The sequence below is a fragment of the Cryptomeria japonica genome, unplaced genomic scaffold, assembly GCF_030272615.1.
Source record: "Cryptomeria japonica unplaced genomic scaffold, Sugi_1.0 HiC_scaffold_252, whole genome shotgun sequence".
NCBI classification, from domain to species: domain Eukaryota; kingdom Viridiplantae; phylum Streptophyta; class Pinopsida; order Cupressales; family Cupressaceae; genus Cryptomeria; species Cryptomeria japonica.
This window is the reverse complement of record NW_026729074.1, coordinates 199,132-222,255: the sequence shown is the minus strand read 5'-3', so window position 1 is coordinate 222,255 and position 23,124 is coordinate 199,132. Positions and strand designations below refer to the sequence as shown.

At 36.6% G+C, this 23,124-nt stretch overlaps 1 protein-coding gene across 1 annotated transcript; it reads right to left on the bottom strand.

Annotated features, from left to right (window-relative positions):
- Positions 1-207: 207 nt before the first annotated feature.
- LOC131074752 (berberine bridge enzyme-like D-2) lies at positions 208-9,526 on the bottom strand. The gene is made up of 4 exons (XM_059215748.1): positions 9,466-9,526; positions 6,245-6,426; positions 1,598-1,908; positions 208-1,510 (listed from the first exon to the last, which is right to left on the bottom strand). The coding sequence occupies exons 1-4, from the start codon at positions 9,524-9,526 to the stop codon at positions 208-210; spliced, it is 1,857 nt and encodes a 618-aa protein (XP_059071731.1).
- Positions 9,527-23,124: the final 13,598 nt, after the last annotated feature.

Below are 23,124 nucleotides of genomic sequence, written 5' to 3'. Positions count from 1 at the left end.
CATATAAGAATCTATATACATCAATACAAAGTTCACGATCTATACACATCATTGACAATCTAAAGAAGAATAGCAACATCAGAGTACTCTAACATTTATATTTCAAGTGCATTGGGATGTGCATATAATAAGATAAGATAATATTATAAATATTAGAAAGTCTTTAAAGTTAAATGCGCTTAAAGCTAATTGACGGTATCATAGCTTTTAGGAGCTTCCTTTTATGTCAACACATTTCTTAATATTATAATCACACCTAGGAGGAATGCTCTGAGGATTATTGAAGTTGTTAGCGGGATCCACCTGCGTTTTAGCTTCAACAAGCCTATCGAAATTTGCACCAAAATACTTTTCACCCCAAACTCTGGCCTCTTCAACGGAATCGTGGCCAGTGCCCAGATCAAGGTCAAGAAAGTTCACGTATGCAGCCCTGGGACAATGGGAGACATAAGGTTCCATGTATTTATAAAGATCCCTCATCCACTTAAGGTAGTAATCATCTTCACCACTCTCAGTCCAGGATATGTTGTAGTGTATGCTGAACAATGTCCCAGCTCGCTGAGGAAACGGCCTCGCATCGGAGAGTATCCTGTCCATCTCCCCTCCCAAGGGAAAGAAAATTGTATACACACACGGCTCTTTTGCCATTCTGCTCCACAGTTCTCTCAGCGCAGACTCTGGAAGAGGGACATTGGCGAAATCTGACTTCACTTTGAAGTAGCTCTTCTTGTAATAATACCTGTTAGTTAATTCACTGATTGGGATGTTGTTCTCGAAGTAGGCAATTGTCTTTATCCAACTCATTTCTTCACAATTTGCCGACTCCAGTTCAAGCTCTGGGAAGCTCTGCGCAATTTTATGCACCAGCTCGTTCTGACACCCAAGGTATGTTCCTTCGAACAAGGCTCTGATTACTTTTCTCTCGTTAAAGTCGACCTTTACTTGCATGAAGATGTTGTCCTCCAATTTGGGAGCAACATATTGCCATCTGTTCACGGTCTCCGTGACAGTATCTGTACCATATTTCAACACTTTGAAGGCTGTTAAAACTGGAGGCACCGCCACCAACCGGATTTTCCAGGCACAAACAACTCCCCAGCTGCCACCGCCGCCTCCTCTCAGGGCCCAAAACACATCTTCGCCCATTTGGATTCTATTCACCATCTCCCCTGACCCATTTATCAGGAGGGCGTCCAACACATTGTCAACTGAAAGGCCGTACTTTCTCGACAGAAAACCCAGCCCCCCACCTGCGAAATGACCACCGGAGCCCACAGTGTGGCAAATTCCTGCAGGAAACGCGAGCTCAGGCGAGCTTTCTGCTATAGCAGAATAAACTTCACCTAACGTGGCGCCTCCTTCTACCCAGGCCGTCTCTGATTTCTCGTCCACAGTGACTTTGTTCAGCTTTTGAAGATCGATAAGCACGAAAGGAGCGTCCGCAGTGTAGGAAAGCCCCTCGTAGCTGTGCCCTCCACATCGAACACGAATCTCCCATGGGCATTTTATCCTACACAGTAGGGATTCACTCACATTGCTTTTAACAGTTAATGATAAAAAAAAAAAAAAAAATTCTTGCTTCTTTACAAAACATTACCTTTGACCATTCATCCAAATATCATTTAATAGTAGAAACACAAATTGTTGCAGCTGGCATTTGTCGTCGGGAATAAAGATAAAGTCAGGATTGCGTATTTGAGGTTCTCTGTATCGAAGGTTCTGCGCAGAAAAATCAAGTGTAGAAATATACTCGGGACACTGTATAAAGTCTGTTAAGCCACCTTTTTTAAAACATTCAAACAATCCATTAAAATTTGCATTCCCTTTGTCCACTTGAGGATTGTTACCGATCATAACCTTTGCCATCTCTGGAGAATGTCTCGAATTCTTTACGGAAAAACTCCTCAACTGCGTACAGTTTTCAGACACAAATTTCAGCCTCGAAAATTAACTTAAGTGAACCAAACCATGCTACGTAATGTGAGCAGGGATTAAGATTAGCATCAGTATGATCTGTATGAAGTTAGTATTCCTAAGAATGATCATACAATTTTCATCGTCATATTTTGCTTTAATTTAGAGGCGCAAACAAAATTATTTTGAATTTTATTTTCCTTTATAAATTACTTTAAGTAAAATACAACTTTCTTACAATCTCATTACCTTAATTCAAAAGTTTCGGAGAAGAGAGGATTCATATCTACCTTAGTCCCTGGGTCATACGTTGTGTAATCAGGCTTCTCTAATAGTGGAAGAGAAAAATGTAATAGATTTTCATGCTAAGTCAAAGGATAGCTCTAGTGTGGGTGAGAAAATCCAATATCACCATTAAAGAGTCCCTTGGTAGGGTCGTCTCATCTTTGTGCTTGATCCTGTTTACAAAGAAAGAGAAAAGGAAATAGGAGATGTTATCGCCTAGAGCTTGATCTTGTTTACAAAGAAAGAGTCCCTTATTATGAATTAAATTTATGATTGAAAATGGAATTGTATTATTATTTTCTGAATTCTTCTTTATGTTTAAACTCTTTAAAAAATACACATTTTTTTTAAAATAAAAGAATTGAAATTCATGTATTTTCTAAAATCAATGGAATATTTTCATAAATTTATTTAACTATAATTAATGTAGGATAACTAGAGGACAAGCAATACATTTAGATTATTGAAGAATGTAGCTGCCTCAGCTCAAACGATAGCCATTAGTTTTATGCCTTGAAAGAAACAATGTGGTGAAATTCTCTACCAAACCCAGTAACGGTTTAAAGTTAAAATTGGACAGAACTAAAATGAAATAAGTAAATTTAATTTCATGCCTCATATTTAAGTTCTTTCATAGGAAAGCCTATTCAATTCCCTTTATTCTCTTTTTCTCGTTGACAGTAGTTTCTATTGTAATACACTACTATCTTTATGAAAATGCCAGTAGAAATGGACGTTATACTTCTGCGTATTTTTTTTCTGGTTCTTTGTATATCAATATAGTCTCCTTGCTCTAAATTTTCATGTGCATTCTTATCAAACAAATGGAGATAAAAATAGAGGAAGATCTAAAAATCGTATGCCTAAATAGGGAACCTATTAGAAAAGGGGATTCGTTGACAGTCTTAAACTGACGCTTACAGCAGTTGTATTGGCCATTAACACCACGGATTGTAGACTTAAAACTTACGCTTGGAGCATTCTTAGAAGCATTCCTTGAGATTTGACAGTTTAATTTCCGAAGTACAGACGGAACAGGAGTGTTGTACGATAACGATACTAAAAAAACATAACATCTTTTAATGAGTTATTCAAAGAGGAAGAATGCGGGGAAAGCTTGTGGAATCTGGCAAAATTGGAAAATTCTAGGAGAGCTAATGGTCTAGAATAGTGCAAGCTCCTAGGAAAGCTTGTAATCGAATATATAAATCCTACTAGAAGTAAAAATTTAAAAGTATGAGAAACAAAAGAGAAGATGGAGGGGATGTAAAAGCACATCTTTGTGTACCTCAGTTTAACGTGGAAAACAAGCCCTAACGTGAAAAACAATTGTTTAACCAAAAGTTGAAATTTCCGCTCTTTCCAAAAATGATTAGAAAACACTACAAAAATCACTTCAAACAGTAAGACATCAATCTGCAATTAGTCCAGACCATTCTAAATAGCACACAAAAGTCACTTTTCACAGCGTACGTAGGAAGAGTAAAGATTCTTACAATATTCAAGCCTTGCAGTGGATGGAGTATACACTATGAGAGCCTTCGTTAAATCAATCAGTTGTCAATGTCTGTTACGAACATCCCTACACAAAATCTTCGCGACGACTCTCAAACTTACAAATCGCTACTATAACAAGGCACCTATTTAGAGTTGAGGCACAAGGAGTACTAATATTCATGATCAATGTGAAAAGGAGCCAAAATAACAAGATTAGGTATCGCGATTCCGGTGTAGTATGCTTCAATTATGAGCAAAGTTTTGCACATGGTCGATGAAAAACAGTTATTATATTCACCGGGGCCAGTGGGAGTAAGACTTTTCTATGTCAACATCTCGAGTGTAGTGCTCTGCAATTCTTTGAAAGATTTTGCACATGCTCGATCATAAATAGACTGTGTGAGTAAGACTTTTCAAAGCAAGTTGCTCGTTTAGAAAGAAATTATTCTTCTATAATTTCATATCCGTTTAATCCAATGGGGGAGGTCCCGAGTTTGGCATTCATTCTAGGTGAACATCTCAAGTGTACTATTGTTTTGCCAGTTAAAAGCCACTGTATATATTTATTTCTTTATTCATTTATTTTTCAAAGCTATTCTACACTGACATTTACAACGGCAAAATATATTCCTTAAATAAACATGTCGAAGTTATTGTTTTCAGTAACGTCATTGAAAATCCACCGATAACGTGAGATATTTTCTTTTACTCTTTAAACAAAAATTGTTTTAAATGTTTGCACATGTTCCGAATAAATTAATTTAGTTTTCTATTTTTAATTTTTAAATATTGTAAAAGATTTGAGTTTAGTATCATTTAGGAGTTTTATATATTTGTTTGGTTTAATGATGTAAAAATTAAAGAGAAAGATTTTATAATACAAAGAATATTTATGTAGACAACATTTTTCTATGCATATCATTATATATCTCATAAAGAATAGGAGTACTCAACTCTATTAAATATTTGTTAGTAAATAGATTTGTCACTGCAATCATTTACCTGAAACTGACCCTGTTTGCCCGATGAGCAGTGACAAACGTCCCAACAGTTGGAGAGATCGTTCTGTGAAACATGATCTTCCTCTGCGTTTGAGAGGGGCAGCTCCCTCGTATGATAGGGGTATTTAGGATTTTTGTGTACTTTTAACCTGAAAGTACGTAAAGGAGAAAACATAAAACTAAAAAGAAATAAAGATAGAAACCCCAACAATAGACATACGACCATCAACTGAGATTTATCACCATTAAAAACAAATTACAAGGGGAGTATATAAGGTTATATGCTTAGTCATGAGATGAAGATTAAGAAGAATGACGAATCTCAACATACGAAGAGATAAGACACTTCAACACATTCAAACTGAGATACCAAAGGTTGCTTGTGCATCATCACATCAATTGTACAAATCACATATGCATTAATGGACTACCAATTTGACTTACGAGAAATTAGCAATGATAACACATGAATACATTTAGAACATATGAACTAAGACGTATTCTTCATTATCCTTTTGGAAATATACAAGTCCAAAATCCTTTCTATACATAGTGCAAATCAAAATATCATTACAATTTTCTCCTGCAATTCTAGCAGAGTTTTTCCCTCTGTAAAAAGTCTCCCCTTACATTACAAATAGCCTTGTATTTATAGGCTTCCCAGAATAACCACCTTAGTAACTAACTTTATTCCTGGGTTAATAACTAACTCTTTTCCAAGTGAATTTCAAAGAGTTAATAACTTACACACTTATGCATAGAAAAAGTCAACTTCCTAACCTTTAGTTACAATAAGTGAGTTAAATCACTTTTACAAAAGATCATCTTGAAACATAAAACTTTAGATAAAACTTTCAAGTTAGGATTGCAATGAGGTTCTTATCCAACTTCATCTTATTCATTTGCCAATTTCCTCACGACTTGAACCTTGACTCTTATACTTGATTCTGCACAAATGTTCAAGAGATGAACATAAGCCACATCATTTGAGTTGTTGCATATACTCTTAAACTCATATTTTTATGTGATATATGAGCACCAAGTGGACACATTCACCAATGTCTTTTCCCATTCTTACAAGGGTTTAAACGATGCCATTCTCTCTGGTATAAACATAAGTGCTTGTCCACAACTTTAAGCCATTTCAACATTCCCGATCCTCGACATGTAAAACTCTTCTCTCCACATTTGGTGAGAAGTATTTTATTGAATAGCTTGCATATTGTCTATGCTTTACGGCTCACATACCACGATGCCCAAAATGCCATGTGGAAAAGTTTATGTGCTAGCACAATGCCTTATGATCTTCACTCATATTCGCCAAAGCCGCAGATGTAATTTCTTTTACTTATTTGATATAATGTCAAGGATTGATTCATTCTATCTTATCGTTGGCAAGGAGGATGCTGGAAAAAGTCATCAAAATAAAATGTGTTTATTATTATGCCAAGAGACCATGTTACTTTGAGGAATTCTATCAAATTATTCACGTGCGTTGTTTGTATTTCCATAGTTCTCACGACTTGCAGCAGCTGTCACAAACTAACCCTGCTGAAAGCGATGTCCACATGCCTTGTCACCTGTCCATGCCCTATGAGCACGTGACCATGAGGAATTATGCTAACGGTGTGGTGTGTTCTGTTTGCAGCCAACACCTGAGACCGCGTGACTTTGAGAAAGTAGACACAAAACAGTGCATTGCTGAAACCACAACCTCCTTTGGGGAATTCTGCAAAATAGTTAACGTGCATTGTCAACTGTTAACAGGCGTTGTCAAATAGTTCACATGCATTGTCAAACAGTTCATGTGCGTTGTTTGTGCATTCCACATTTCCCACAATTCGCAGCAACATAAAAAAAATGATATCAAAGACCATCTCTGTTGGAAACAACGTTTAGTTCACACACCTTGTCACATTATCATTCCTTGAGACCACATAACTGTGAGGGATGACGCCAAATAGTGTATGTGCACTGCTGATAATCTTGGTATTCTTTGAGGAACTTATGCCAAACAGTTAACATGCATTGTCAAACGCATTTCCTATGCTTCCCCGATGCATTCTTATCTGCCACGATATTCTGTCAAAGAGTTCACATGCCATGTCAAGAATCCCATGATTTGCATGTGACGTGTTCCATATCTCCTTGAGGCGGTCTTCCAAATAGTTAAACACCTATGAGTGGCATTAATCCAAACACTTTGAGAGCTTCCTCGCAAACTCCATTTCATGCATATCCTATATTCATCGCATTCCATGAGACCACATTTCTTTGAGGAATTCTGTCAAATGGTTCACATGCATTTTTTGTGCATCCATAACCTACAACATACATGATATTCTTGTCAAGCATCTCATGAATATTGTCTATTCTTCCTCATTCTGCAACATTCAAACATGTTACGTATATTGGCTATCAAAGTAGTCACAACTACAACATCTGACGCGATTCCCTCTCTTTTTCAATGCTTTGATGAACGCTCATAACTTGCTCTCTGAATCCTTCTTTTATTTATTATTTTTCTTTAATATCTTTCCTTTCTTTGATAAAATCAATAAGAGGTTAAGAATGCTCAAAAATTGAGCATTTTTAACCTTCTTGACAAAGTGGGGCCCGAAAGGTTAAGAAATGGGGTTAGAAATGCTCAAATTTTGAACATTCTTAACCTTTTGGGGATAGGTTAGAAATATGGGTTAGAAATGCTCAAAAAGTGAGCATTTCTAACCTTTTTTGCCAAGGGTTAAAAAAAGAGGTTAAGAATGCTCAAAAATTGAGCATTTCTAAACTTGAGCTTCACGAACTATCCTTTAGACCTTAGAAAACCATTGATCACAGCGTAGAAACAGGGAAGAGTGCAACCGATGCTTTTGAACTTCCTTTTAAGAACCAAAAGATCAGACATATGAAAATAATTTAAAATATTAAATTATTATTTGAAAAATAATTTAAATATTTCAAATATATTGCTTTGGCTGACGAAAAATGGCATAACTTTCAAATGGTGGGGAGTTAGGTCTTGAAATTTGAAAAACGTATCAATGAAAGGGAAAAAGGTCAACATGATTATTTACACCACATGATGAAGCCTAGGATGAGATATTTAATCATTTTGGGGGCAACAGACACCAAAAATGGAAAGTTTAAAATATGACAAAGTATGAACTGGGCTCAGGTGAAAGTTGGCCACACAACATAAAATGATATTTAGATCCTGACTGTCATGCGATTTCCCTCAATTTATGGTAATTCTCAAAAACTCTTCCATTTTCAGGTTTTGGCTAGCAATGATCTTGGACAACGCACTCATTACCTACGTGTAAACACTCATTAGATCCCGCTCTAACCTTGGGAACAATTTGAAGATTTGAATAATAAGCATGACAAATATAAGGACAACAATATTGAAATAATGTAAGAAAGCATCAAAATGTAATAATTATAGAAACAAATATTAACTTTTAACCATGACAATCTTGCTCTTTGTCCCCTCCCACTTGGAGTTTAGAATTCTCCTTTCTTGCCTAATGGTTCTCTACATTCTTTAGATCTTGTTGTGGACCTTGGAATTGTTGTGACGTATTCACACATCGCCCTATTGTAAATGGGGAGTCCTCTTTTCTTAGCTTAGTTGTCATAAATTAGGTGTTTTAGTTTCGTATAATTTAAAGTGTGTGCCTCTTAAATTAAAAAATCTAAAAAAAAATTAAAAATTAAAACATCCAAAAACATTTAAAAATTAAAAAATACAAAAAAAAATTAAAAATAAAAAATACAAAAAATTAAAAATTTTAAAAATCGAAAAAAATTGAAAATTTTCAAAAAATCAAGAAAATAAAAATCATGAAAATTTTTACTAAGACATAGAAAATAAGCCTTCTAAACGATGCCACTGCTGCTTCTCAGTGGTAGCACTGCTGCCTCTCAGTGGTAGCACTGCTGCCTCTCAATGGTGCCACTTGTGCTTTTAAACAATGCCTTTTGGTGCCTCTGCTGTTTAGCAGCAGTACCACTGCTTCTTTTAAGCAATGTCTTTCAGTGTCACTGCTTCTTTTAAGCAGTGCCACCTCGTGTCACTGCTGCTTGCTTCTTGAAAGCATTGCACTTCTCATGCATTGCTAATCACTACTCCTAGTGATGCAAGTTGTTGAAAACAATTTCAATATTCAATTCCACAATGAACAAGAGCACATGCAATGCAAAGTGTAGCAACACAATTTGAATTTCCACGATACAACTCTAGAAGGTATTCAATGATCATGTATGAGCTCAAGAACAAAATTCAAAGGCAAATGTGAAGCATTTAATTAATGGTTTGAAGATCAATTTTAAAATGATACATTCGATAAAGGTGGCGATATAATTCAAATCATTTAATACATGAAGCTTTGCTATCAATCGATGAAGGTGATAAGGCAATTTCAACTTGGAAATTTTGAAGGCCTCATGATTCGATTCAATGAAGATGTCCAGTGGTTTGAAAATAAAACAAAATGTCATTTAAAGTTTGTGAATTGACATTTAATGAAGGTGGTCGAACTGCTTAGTATCCTAATTCAGGCTCATTTAATAAAATCGTCCAAAAGGTGATGAGTTACCTATTGCTATTAATCACTTCGTTTGATCAATTTGTAATCGACTTGCCTTTAATTGCCTATGATCAACTTGAACACAGCCAATATATACACCAACGATTTGAGATTTTTATCAAATTTTGATCATCATAAGGTGGTGACTCTGGTTTTAACATCAGCGATTTGAAACTTACCGAGTTTGATCGGCGACTTCATCTCAGACATGTGACTCCACGTGACAACTTTATCAGCCATTTGGTCATATCGATTTCATCCTTTTGATTAACGACTTGAGGATAGCAGACTAACCAAAGTCACTCTGTTTGACAACGAATTCATCCCGTGTCATAGCAATTTGTGTTGGGAATGTGAAGCCCAACGGTCACATGACCATTCGCATTCTCACAACTGTTCATTTCATAGCTGATTATGATTATATAATGGCTGTGTGCAGCCCATGTATTTAGAGAGTTGATTAATAGATGTTATTCCCTGCTTTGAGTGTGGATGTAGACATATTTGCCGAACCACGATAAATCATGTGTTGTTTACTTTTTCTGTTTTTGTTTTTGTTTTCTCTGTTCTTTCTAATCCTTACAATTGGTATCAAAGCCATATTGGCTTGAGCAGAGATGGAGGAAGAAGGAGAAGGTAAAACTTATAACTTCTATGGCAGTTTTACGTTCCATGTAAAACTATGCTTCAAGCGCCACGTACATTGGTGGGATGGTTGGAAGAAAGAGGGGGACTCAGTTGAAGAGGAGAATCCAGCAAAAGAGAAGGATGTTGGGATTCTCATTTGCTCTCCCCTTGAATCAGCCTTGGCACTTATTGGCCAAACAATTAATGGCCGGGAAGTTATTGGCATTCGTGTGGTGAAGGTTGAACATCGTGATAGTTCATATATAGACGCTGGAATTTTTGAGCAGAAAGATGCTGGAAAAGAGGTTGTTGTTGAAGAGGATGAACTCAAGGGCTTGTGGGAGGAAGAGTGTATGTTGTCGAAGACCCAAGTTGAATCTGCTGTGGACTCTCAAGATGAGGAGGGTGCAAATTGGAGTGAGGTAGCAGGGCAAGGAAGCCCGAAAGAAATGGTGGCTTCGGAGAGCTTTGTAGATGGCATGGCCTTGGCAAAAATAAAGAGGCACTCCCATGATGATGACAACCTTTGCACAGATAATTTCATAGAAGCCTATGAGCCTATGGACTTGGATGAAGAAGTGCAAGATGAAAGACAATTTTCTGGTTTGAAGTGAAAGCGGCCATTGATAGGAGCAGAGGACAATGGACATCGCTCCAAGCGGTTTCAGGCATTGCAGGGAGACATCGTTCCCTACCTTGATTTGATGGACATGGATGAAAAGGAGGCCAACAGTCACATGGATAATGAGCAGTCTGACGTTGAGAGGAGCTGGGTGAAAAAGCAACTAGAATCAATGGTGCAAGGCTTCTTCATCCCTAGAAGCGATGGCCTTGACTTTGATGCCTTCTTTAGCCTGCACAGTTCCTTGGATGACAAACTGCTTGGGGTTTCCAACACTGCCGCGAGCATCGTGATAAAGGAAAACGAACAGGATTTAAGGGAGTTTTTCCTTGAGGTTGAGGGAGAGCTGGAGCGTGTAAGAAGCGTTTCCATATTCTCTCGGAAGGTGGCTTTGTTGTTGAACGCAATTTTGCAGATTCAATGGTTTTGCCAGCAAGGTCGTGGGAGGTAGCATTGGCCGATTTTTTACATATACCCCTTGTGATTGCTAACGAAGACACCTCTACCGCTTTTGAACATCAGAATGTGGTGCGATTCATAGCGGCATGTATGAAGCCCATGGTTTGGTGTACTGTGACGGAATATGCCAAGGGGAGCTCTGTACGACAATTTTTGGAAACAAGATAGAGCCGAGTTGTACCTCTCAAGCTGGCATTGATGTAGGGATTTGAAATGGTGAGAGGGATGGAGTATCTGCTGAGTCTTGGCTTTGTTCACAGGGATCCTATGTCACGGTAGCCTGCTGATAGTTTTTTTGATAATTATCGCTCTGCAAATGTACTTGATTCCATTTCTTTGCAGATTGAACGGGAATTTTACACTGAGCGTTTCAATAACACTTACATAGTGGTGCTTTGGGGAAACGTGGATAACAAGAAGACTACGGTAATGGACGCTATAACAAAGAATTTAGATGAAAGATCACCGTCTAATATGGTTCATTCGGAGAAGAATAACGGTGTGTGTCTGACAGAGGTTAGTAACGATAAAGATCCAAGTGTGGGTTGCGTTTATGCTAGCAATGATTCTGAGAAGGAATTATTATATGCCAGTACTGTGAAAAATGAACAATATATTGTAATTGCCGCTTCCAAAAATAGAACAGAGACTTCTATTGGCCAGAAATTTGATGATATTGATGCGGTTGCATGTGATTGCAAGTATGGACAAATTGAGGAATGATGCGTGGAGAAGAACATGGTGGTTATCGATTCTGCACTGGACAGAATGCATGCACAGAGGCATTACACGCTATCACAGAGGCATAACATACAGCGGCTGGGGCATGATGGTGAAGTGTCATGCCTAAACCAGGTGTCTTTGGCCACGCCGGGAGTGAAGGAGCATGTCAAAAACAATTCGAAAGCAATGATGGCACTGGCAGTGCTGGTAAGGCTATTGGACAATATTTCCCCAGACTTAGCAACGGCTGTGATGGCAGAGACTTTTCTTACTACTATCATTAATCGTTATGTTGAATTAGACAAAGCATCGTTCTCTCACTGGCTTTTGCAGTTGAGCGGATTCAAGGAAAGCCTGTTGGCTGACAATCTATTTGTTGTAATGATTGCCTTGAAATGCGGTGTACCATTCCAGGTGGACTGTGCACTGGAAGCTCTGTTAGAAGAGTATCTTACTCTACATGATGGTGAATTGGGAGAAATTGGCATTGCATGCCAAATGTTTGATAGAATGATGCCATTTTTTAATGTGTTTCTATCGCCCAAGGTTTCTAATGCAGATAGGTGCTTGATTTTGGACGTTGAGGCACTGTATGATACTTGCTTCAGGGTTGTGCTGTTAGAGTGGGAGGTACCCCTGATGGCTCAAAGAGAGGATCATTGAATTCTCAAGCGTAGTTTTCATGTTATTGTCTTTCTCCAAAGTGAGGTAAATCTCATGGTATTTGAGAATGATGGCACACCTTTAGATTTTCTGTTACGGGGGAGCGCAGGAGCAGGAGACGTTGATAGAGTGTATTTTGCACCTACAGATAGCAGTATTTTTGGTTATGAATTTATGGGTGCATTTGAGTTTGGTAAAGTTTTAAGTGAATATGTTCGGTTGTTAGACTTTGAGGAGTCTGATTTGTTTTGGAGAAGGCTTACCCGCAGTGTACATGAACAAGAGTTCGCTAAGATCAAGTCTTGCGGGCTGGTTGTAATATGAATTTGACAATGGAAGCAGGGATGTTCTGCATGGCTGTACCAGTTGGACTTCACGGGGGAGATTGTTGGGAATGTGAAGCCCAACGATCACATGACCATTCGCGTTCTCACAACTGTTCATTTCATAGCTGATTATGATTATATAATGTCTATGTGCAGCCCATGTATTTAGAGAGTTGATTAATAGATGTTATTCCCTGCTCTGAGTGTGGATGTAGGCATATTTGCCGAACCACAATAAATCGTGTGTTGTTTACTTTTTCTGTTTCTGTTTTTGTTTTCCCTGCTCTTTCTAACCCTTACAATTTGTTTGTTTGACAATGATTCATATTGCTAATTTATCTTGAAGTCGTCACAATACGATTTTGGAAGGGCAACGAGTTCATCTTCATAGGATTTCGAGTTCATACCACGCCTATGATGAAGAAGCTGCATTTCAATGCCCATTTGATTCGAAATTGGAGGCCACGATTCATGATTGGGAGCCTTCATAGCAAATCAACCATATACAGTGACCTTATCTGGAAAGAAAAAGAGGACTGTATGTGATGCCTCTAACTTGCTTCAATTCTCGATCTGAGTCTTCACATACTACGAATTCAACAAGAGGACTATATTTAGCAATCAATTGGGAACAAAATGATTCTAATTCAAGATATAGCTATTTGAAGTTCATAGCTATTATAGAGGTGGTCGAAAGCAAGGCAACACATATGCATAAGGCGATAGCTCTGTTTGTCTAGTGGCAGAGAATTTACATTAATTTTGATCACTGCGTTTGATCAAAATATCTATAAAAGACAATTAGATCAGTATATCAGTAATCTCAGATCCGAGATGAGCTTCTTTAGTCATCTTTGATCAAATTTCGTCTTACACTGATTTAGTTTTGTCTTATTCGATTTATTGCATGATCTTGATTACAATAGCCTTCTTTATTTTATTTTCATCATCTTAGAGCATTTTGAAAGGATTATTATTTGTTTGGATGATATATTTAGTCATTGTTTAAAGGCGTACTTTCGAATTACAAGATTTTTATTAAGGTTTTCACACTTGCAAGATTATTATTTGTTTGGATGATTATATTTAGACAATGGTTAAACGTGTGACTTCGAATTATAAGATTTTTCTTTAGGTTTTCACACTTGCAAGATTATTATTTGTTTGCATGATTATATTTAGTCAATGGTTAAAGGCGTGACTTTGAATTACAAGATTTTTGTTAAGGTTTTTACACTTGCAAGTGAATACCATTACCTGACACTAACCTAGTCAATTTTTTCGGATGCAAGATGGCAGGATCACAACAAATTCAAATCAAGGAGGTCATCACACTTCAATTTTTCTACAAGGCAACTATTGGGATTGTCAAGTCACAAGCTCATGCAAGGCAGGAATAGGAGTCACATCAAGAGCAATGTTGAGTATCAAGAGATATGCCTCATTCAGTTGTATACTTGTGATGAGTTACTGAGATCAATCAAGATGAAGTGGCACCTAGTCATCATTACATCCAGTTACATCATTTCACAAGAAGGTGTCCAGATTCAATGAACCTAACAAGAAGATAACTATCACAAGGGCACAAGGTTCGATGTACCTACCACCATCATCTATTGGTTGAATTTTCTAAGAAGGACATGTGTCCCATCAAATGTAATAATATCATTGGTCAATCATTAAATCCTTCGCAATAGGGTTTCTATCTTGTAATCTTGGCCATTGATCTCAAATTGATCTGAGCCACTGAAATCTAATGAGAGCACTATAAAAGGCCTCACTTCTTCATTTGTAAGGTTAATAGTTAGTAGTCAGTACACATTAGATAGATAGTATTTTAGATGTAGAGTAGAAAGAAAAGGCAAAGATTGTTGCCAAGACATTGTTGCAAAAGACATGTAAACTTCATTGAAGATATGGTGAATTCTATGTTTTGATTCAACAATTTGCATGGTTTCTATACTACTCATTTTAATTTCATTTTGTTTAGATGTATGGAAGAACTTTTGTTTGATCAATGGTGAAATTCGCAAATCCATACTACTAACACCTTGTCAATGGTAAGGTGCCTTGCATGGTCAACTGGAATCATTTAGCGAAGCTTAACTTCAATTATTGCTTCTTCATTGATATGCATCAACTTGATGGTGTCCATGCTACTAGCGGTGATTTGAAAATCACAAAGATATCCTTAGAAGATCGCACTAGCCTTGTGGAGATGTTCGTTACATGTCGAAGCAAGAATTGGTTAGAGTTTCATCAAACATCATCCATTGCTCCTACATTCTTCATGTTAGAATTAGATCTCTCTTCAAGCCTTATCCCTTTTTTTTCTTTTTTTTGATTCAAGTCAGGTTAACTTCACATTCCAACATCATTCGAGCATTTAGGTGTGCAACATAAGTCCCCTCACAGATACAACAAATCACATCAATACAACTGAATCTATCAGACATGTTAAGACCTAACATAAAAAAACCTTGGAGTCATCTCAAGTGATGCTTTGCAGATCTTTAGCATTTGAGAATCTTTTTATCAAGAGAGGATAAAGTACCATTTATATTTTATTCTATGTTCGATAGTGCATCAAAACACCATCAACAGGGATGTTGGGGAAATTTGCACCATTTGTAGGAAATGCTATTACTATGCCTATGACTTCTAGTCTTGTAGGAGAGCCTAATTTTAGAGGAGATCCCATAAGTAAAAGAGGGTCGTTTAAAGGCTGCAACTGGAAATTGGGAAGTCAAAAGAAAACACTAAAGGGGTAAAGAGATCGATAGATATAAAATGGAAAAAGGTTGAAGATATAGTGAGTAGAGGCAAAGTTTTTTTTTTTAAAATCATGGAAGGAACAAGTGGAAGCATTTCACAACCCCAAATTCTAAACTTTAAAGGCAAAAACTATGATTTTTGGAGCATAAAAATGAAAACCCTATTTTGCTCCCAAAATGTTTGGGACTTGGTTGAAAATGGGTTCCCTGAACTAGTAGACCAGCAAGCTTATCAAGCTCTTCAACAAGTTGAGAAGGATTCATTGAAGGAAAATGAAAAGGATGCCAAAGCATTATGTTTCATTTAGCAAGCAATGGAGGAATCAATTTTACCAAAAGTATCAATTGCCACAAGATCAAAGAAATCATGGGAAAGTTTGTAAACAACATACCAAGGCACAAGCAAGGCGAAAACAATAAAATTATAAATTCTCATAAGGGATTTTGAAAACTTGTAAATGAAAAATTTTGATTTAGTAGATTCATTCTTCATTCATGCAATGACAATAGTAAATCATATTAGATCATATAGAGAAACCATTGGGGATCAAAAGGTTGTAGAGAAGATACTTATAATCTTACCTACAAAGTTTGACCCAATTGTAGTGGCTATTGAGGAGTCCTAATATCTCACTCAGTTATCAATAGATGAATTAATGGGATCACAAATTAGCACATGAGACAAGATTAAATCAATTAGGAACATCATCATTGGAGAATGCATTCAAGACTTAGCTTTCATTTGGCCAAAAAAAGGGAGATCAAATCACGACAGAGGTAGAGGACGTTTTACACCAAGGGAAGGAAGAGAAAATACACAATATGAAAGCAGAAGACCAAAATCAAGCTTGCATGCTCATTCTACATCAACAAGAGGAAGGGGGAGTAGCTATTCTCATAGCCACCATCAAGAAAAAAGGTATGATAATTCCAGTATCCAATGTTATTATTGCAATAAATTTGAGCATTTTGCATCAGAATGTAGGAAAAAGAAATATGACATGAATAAGTGAAAGGCCCACTTTACAAATGAAAACCAGTCCAACACTAGTGAACAAAACGCCATATTGATAACGTGCAATGTAGCACAAGAGAGTTCCAAAGAAGTATGATTCCTAGATATTAGTTGTAGTAATCACATGTGTGGGAGTAAGGAGATGTTTGCAACAATGAATGATTCCATAAAATCAAAAGTAAAATTGGGAAATGATCAACAAGTTTCAGTCCTAGGAAAAGGCTCAATTAACATAAGAACCAAGCAAGGTGAGGAAAAGCCTATTTTTTATGTGTAGTATGTTCCTAGTTTGCAACACAATCTCATAATCATTAGACAACTAGTGCAAAAGGGATCATACAAAATATACTTTTAAAATGGTGAATGTGTGATTCTAGACAAGAAACCAAGCAATAGGTTGATTGCAAGAATTGATTTGACAAAAAATGGGATGTTTCCACTTAGGATTCAAAGTGAACTATTCTTAGAGCCACATGAATTGCAGAAGGTTGTTGAATTATCTTTTAAAGCTTCATACAAGAATGAATCTTGGTTGTAGCATTTAAGACTTGGTCATTTAAACTTCAAAGGATTACAACTATTATATAAGAAAAGAATGGTATATGGATTGCCACCAATAGAGCCACTTAAGACAACATGTGAGAGTTCCATATTGGCAAAGCAACATAGATACAAATTTCCAGTTGGGTAGTTTTATAGAGAAAAATAACCACTTGAGATAGTGCATTCAGATCTTTGTCGACTGATGCAAACACCATCCATAAGTGGAAGAATTTATTTCTTGATATTTATTGATGATTTTAGTAGGAAAGTATGGGTCTATTTACTGAAATACAAATCAGATGCATTTGTTGTTTTTAAAGAGTTCAAAGGAAAATTTGAGAAAGAAAATCGTTTCTATATCAAAACATTGAGGACTAATCAAGCTGGTGAATACATATCAAATGATTTTCAGAATTATTGCAAAGAAAATGGCATAAGAAAGCAATTTATAGCAAGGTACACTCCTCAATATAATAAGGTATCTGAGAAAAAGAATAGAACAATTATGGAAATGTCATGAAGTATGATAAAAACAAAACACTTACCAAATGAGTATTGGGTTGAAGCGGTCGCATGTTCAATATACATATTAAATAGATGTCCAACAAAAAAAGTGATAAATAAAACACCCGAAGAAGCTTGGAGCAAAAGGAAGCACAATGTAGCACACTTGAGACTCTTTGAATGTGTATCATACTCATTGATACCTCAAGAGTTGAGAAAGAAACTAGATGATAGAGGAGAGAAGTGTATATTTGTGGGATATAGTGAACAATCCAAGGCATATAAGTTGTGATGTTGAGTTTGTTGAAGAAGAAGCATGGGATGGCAGAATAGACAAAACAACTATAGTTGCAGCTAATGTTCCACAAGAGAATGATGAGAATGAAACTCGTTATGAATCCTACTACACAAGCAAATGTTCCTACAACACCTACTAGGGCACCTACCACTCCAAATCCTACTACTCTAGCAAGTAAGAATAGAAATGAGTCTTATAATCCAACACTTGCATCACTAATATCAAGGTCCATAAACACATGAAAGAAGACACGAAGTCTAAGAGAATTACATGAGGCTGAAAATGATGATTTATTCTCCAATTTTGCATTCTTAACACAAGTTGATCCAATTTATTTTGAAGATGTCATTAAACATGACAAATAGATTGCAGCAATGGATGAAGAAATTCAGTCAATAGAAAAGAATCAAACTTGGGATCTAGTAGAGCTTCCTAAAGGCATGGATGTGATTGGAGTTAAATGGGTTTACAAGATGAAGTATAATGCTAATGAAAAAGTAGAGTAACACAAGGAAAGACTATTAGCTAAAGTCTTCACACAAAAACTGGGCATAGACTTCAATGCAACTTTTGCACCAATGGCAAGATTGGATACCATTAGAATGGTCTTAAATTTATAGCAACTCAAAACAATTGGAAGGTTTACCAAATTTATGTTAAATCAGCATTCCTAAATGGCATTTTAGAAGAAGAAATGTATATAAATCAGCTACACAGTTATGAAGTTTTGGAAGAAGAACATAAGGTATACAAATTGAAAAATGCCCTGTATGGTTTGAAGCAAGCTCCTAGAGCTTGGTACAACAGGATATATTCTTATTTTGTGAACAATGGGTTTAGCAAGTGTGGCATTGAACCAACTTTGTATGTCAAAGTGAATGATGAAAGAGAAATCTTGATAGTTTGTTTGTATGTAGATGTTTTGATATTCACAAGTAATATGTCAATTAAATCATTCAAAGCATCCATGGAAAGAGAATTTGATATGACTGATTTGGGGCTCATGAGATATTTTCTTGGGATAGAGGTAAGTCAAAATGATCAAGGCAATTTTATATGTCAAAGCAAGTATGCTAATGATTTGTTGAAGAGGTTTAAGATGATAAATTTGAATCCAGCTCCTACACTTGTTGCTTTGGGTTTAAAACTTAGCACTTGGATGACAAAGTCTTGGTGTGGATGCAAACTTATTCAAAATATTAATTGGTAGCCTCGTGTATCTAATCACCACAAGACTGGCTATTATGTACTGGATTCTAGTCTCATTTCTAGATTCATGGACAAACCAAAAGAATCACATTTGAAAGCTAGAAAAAGAGTTTTAATGTATATAGTTGAAACAAAGAGCTTTGGAATTTTTTATACACCTTCAAATGGTTACAACTGATTGGATATAAGGATAGTGACTAGGGAGTTAGCATGGATGATAGAAAAAAACACTTCAAGGTATATCTTTCATGTAGGATCGGGTGCTATGTCTTGGGCATCAAAGAAACAATCAATTGTGACACTCTCATCAGCTGAAGCATAATATGTTGCAGCCACATCAGCAGCTTTCCAAGTAGTATGGATGAGAAGAGTACTTTCAGACTTGAGACATCTACAAGAGGAACCTATGGAAATTTATTGTGATAACAATTCAGCAATTGCTTTAACTAAAAATCATGTCTTTAATAGACGAAGCAAGCATGTTGATACAAGATATCATTTTATTAGAGAATTTCCAAAATTGCTGGCAAATAATATTTTTGAGCATTTTCGAAAAGGAATTGATATTGCAAATATACACGGAAGTGAATATTAAGGGGGGGGGTGTTGGTGTACGTGGACTCCAGCTATGCATTCTAATCTCCCCTGCCTCCGTAGCATATCTATTCCACAGACTGTATTTACTGCTCTCTTCTCCTATCTTCTTTCATACACTTCGATGCATGTAGATGATTTTTTTTTGGCACGATTTTTGGAATTTTCTCGTATGGCTGTGGGTAAATGCTTGTTTTGAAAAGGAATGTGAATGTAATACTTAGTTTTATTAAATATAGCAATAAATACACTTTTTTTGATGAATGGATGTATGAGAGCACTGGCAGCTCTGTTTTGGCACTAATATAAACTATTTATCTCTCTTCATATTTTTGTTTTATTGCTTTTTGTGTTCTTTCTCCCTTCAAATACATGGGTTTTCAAATGGAGGAGGATATGTCCATGTGAGTGCAATTCTTCGATAGATTAATGAACAACAACAAAAACCATCCAAGCGTCATTTCATGGTATATACCTGGGACCTGAGCCCGAGTTGGTGACTAAAATGAACAAGATCTTCCCCGAATTCAAAATGATGGCTAGAAATTATAAAGAAATGAAATTGATAGAGCCATTTGGAAACTTTGATAGCATCAATGTGAGCCAGTTGACCAATAGATATTATAACAACAAAGTTTTCTTCAAATTCAAGTCAGATTTTAGTAAAAAACCTCTTCCAAAATCCACTCTGAGAGGACCATGGTCGATAATAGAAGAGGAGGTTAGCGCCTATCCCATTTTCTCTCCTCTAGGAGGGATAATGAACAGGATTTCGCCCAATGCATTATCCTTTTCTTAGCGGAAAGAAACATCATTCAACATTCAGTATAAATTAACCTAGAGCAATAGAAGTGAGGATGATCACTAAGTTGAATGGATGAGTAAGATTTGCAAATATATGTGTCCCATTCTCGGAGGGCTTCGTATGGATGATCTGGGTAGTAAGGTTGGAAAGGTGAGAGATTGGGTTGACAAGTACTTCCATCACAACTATGATAGGCTTGTAAGGGAAAAAACTCAGGTGGATCCCAAAAATTACTTCAAAAACTCTCAAAGCATTCCTCCTCTCGCGAATTAATGGTTGGTTATTTTGTTTATTTGTATTGACATAATAAGGCGTTATTTCAAGCTATGATACCGCCGATTAGCTTAATGAACAGCAGTTGTAACCCACCACTAAATATTTTTAGGCTTCTTAGCTCTTCAACCTTATAATAATACATTCAATTTCATTTGTGTTACGAGGCCTCTATAGGTTAAGGATCCTTGACTTTTTAAATTTGATTTCCTATTTTTAAATATTTGATTAAAATATTTTTTTTATTATTTAAAAATATTTGTAAGAACAAAATTAAATTAATTAACTTAAAAATAAATTAATGACTAAAATTTGATTCATGTTTATTTTAAACACTATTTTAAAATAAAGATATGTATCAATCACATAGCCGAATCCATAGGATCTTTCTAGGTAATCAACCTTGCAAATAAAATGAACTTTAAAAACATCTTCATTGAAGGTGATTCCAATAACATTATAGAGTGCCTTATTGGCAATTCCCCCCCTTCATGGACTCTAAATTGTTGGATAGCATAAGCTAAATCTATCTTATCCGACATTGATAAGGCTAGAATTTCCCATGTATTTAGGGAAGCTAATAAGGTGGCCGACTATTTCACCAATGAATCGGTCAAGCAAATGGGTCAACTGACGTGGTAGGCCTATAGTGGATTGAGAGCTGACGTTAGAGCCTTAATCGACTATGATGTCACTCATGGTAAAGTTGCCACATTTAATTATGATGAAGCGAAGTAGAGCCTGGCATAGTGTCATCATTTGATACAATGGTGGGGCCTTAATTATCTCTACAGGTTACGAGGGCAGGCACGTATTGTGGGTGCTTTGGTTTTGTTGTTGACTCTCTATTTAGTTCATTTTCTCTACAATCAATAGAAGAAAGTTGTATGCAACAATGGGGGAAAGTAGAAAGAGGGTTGAGTCTAACAATTGTGAGAAGCACAAGAAAAACTTGAATGTCTGGAGACATATTGAGTGGGGTGGGCTGGATCCATTCTTCGAGAAGCTCCATGGTGCTAACCCAAAAATTACAGAGTATTTTGCTAAAAACTGGAAGGATGAAGAAATTGATCTCTTTGGGAGGAATGTAAAGATAGACAAGAATCTTATTAGGAAAATCATTGGTCTCTCCACATAGGGGGTGAAGTTCTTTCGTGATAAATTTTTTTTGGATGAGCAGTCATAAAAATTCCCAAAATTGATGAGGAAAGGGAGGCACTGGTCAAAATTTCTAATAGTTTTTTGATAAAGATAAACGGGTTTTACAAGGACCCAAAACCAAGAGTTTTACAAAACCTGGCCATCAACCAACCAAACAGAAACCAATAGAAAAATAGGGGAACACCCCAAACCGAACAAAAAAGCAAAAAGAAACAACAGGCAACAAAACAAAACATAGACAAACACTTAATTAAGCGAGTGCACCAACTCCTTGTTCTTCTGGATGGTAGCTTTGTTGATTTCCTCCAATTCCTCGATGATGAACCTGGAGGTACCCTTATTGTTGCTCCTGCTTCTGGTCCTGGAACTAGGGCCTGTAGTATTATTTCCACCAACAGTAGAGTCTTCGCCACCCAGATCTTTCTTTCTGTTACTGTCATCAGGATCACTGTCAATATGATTGGATCTGCACTCTGCCACCATGACATTGATCTTTTCTAGCCCCTCCATACTATTATTCATGGCATCCTTACTTATGTCAACCGGATTGTTAAGGTTAATCTTGATCTCCTCCATAGACTACTCAACCTTCTCAATTCTTTTCTCATGTTTACATTTCATAACCTCGACATCATGGAAAAGCTTCTAGGTCATGTTCATGAGCTTCTTAGTTTTGCTAGGCTCAGGTGAATCAGTGAAGATATCAATTATCTCCTTAATCCCCTCTTTGAGGGTATCAATCGTCTTCCCCACCCACGTCCAAGAGTTCTCATGGTTTCTAGTCACTTCCATCATCAAATTCATTAGATAACTTTCCTCCTATAAACCACTATCCACATCTTTAGGCAGAGTTCCTTGATTCTCCTTCAGAACATTAAGAGGAATGTCCAATTTGATTTCCTGGTGCAAGGTCTTGCGAACATAGTCTTTAGCAACCAACTTCTTCTTTCTCGAATAAGGCTCAGTTTTAGAAATCATCTTGGTGGTCGATTTATATTTACTTGCAGTCCATCTGGGGGGGTTCTTTCTACTATAAGTTCTAGGAGTGACCAACATCTCACCCTCTTCAACGGGCTTATAATCAGGGTCAACAAGGGGCTTCGTGCTCCCACCATTCTCTATCTCCATATCCAAATCAAAGACATCTTGAACATTAGAATTAAGGATTTGGCCTTTCTCAGAGAGAGAGGGCATAACTTCAAGGGCTTTAGCATACTCCATAATGAGAACAATAAGCCCTTC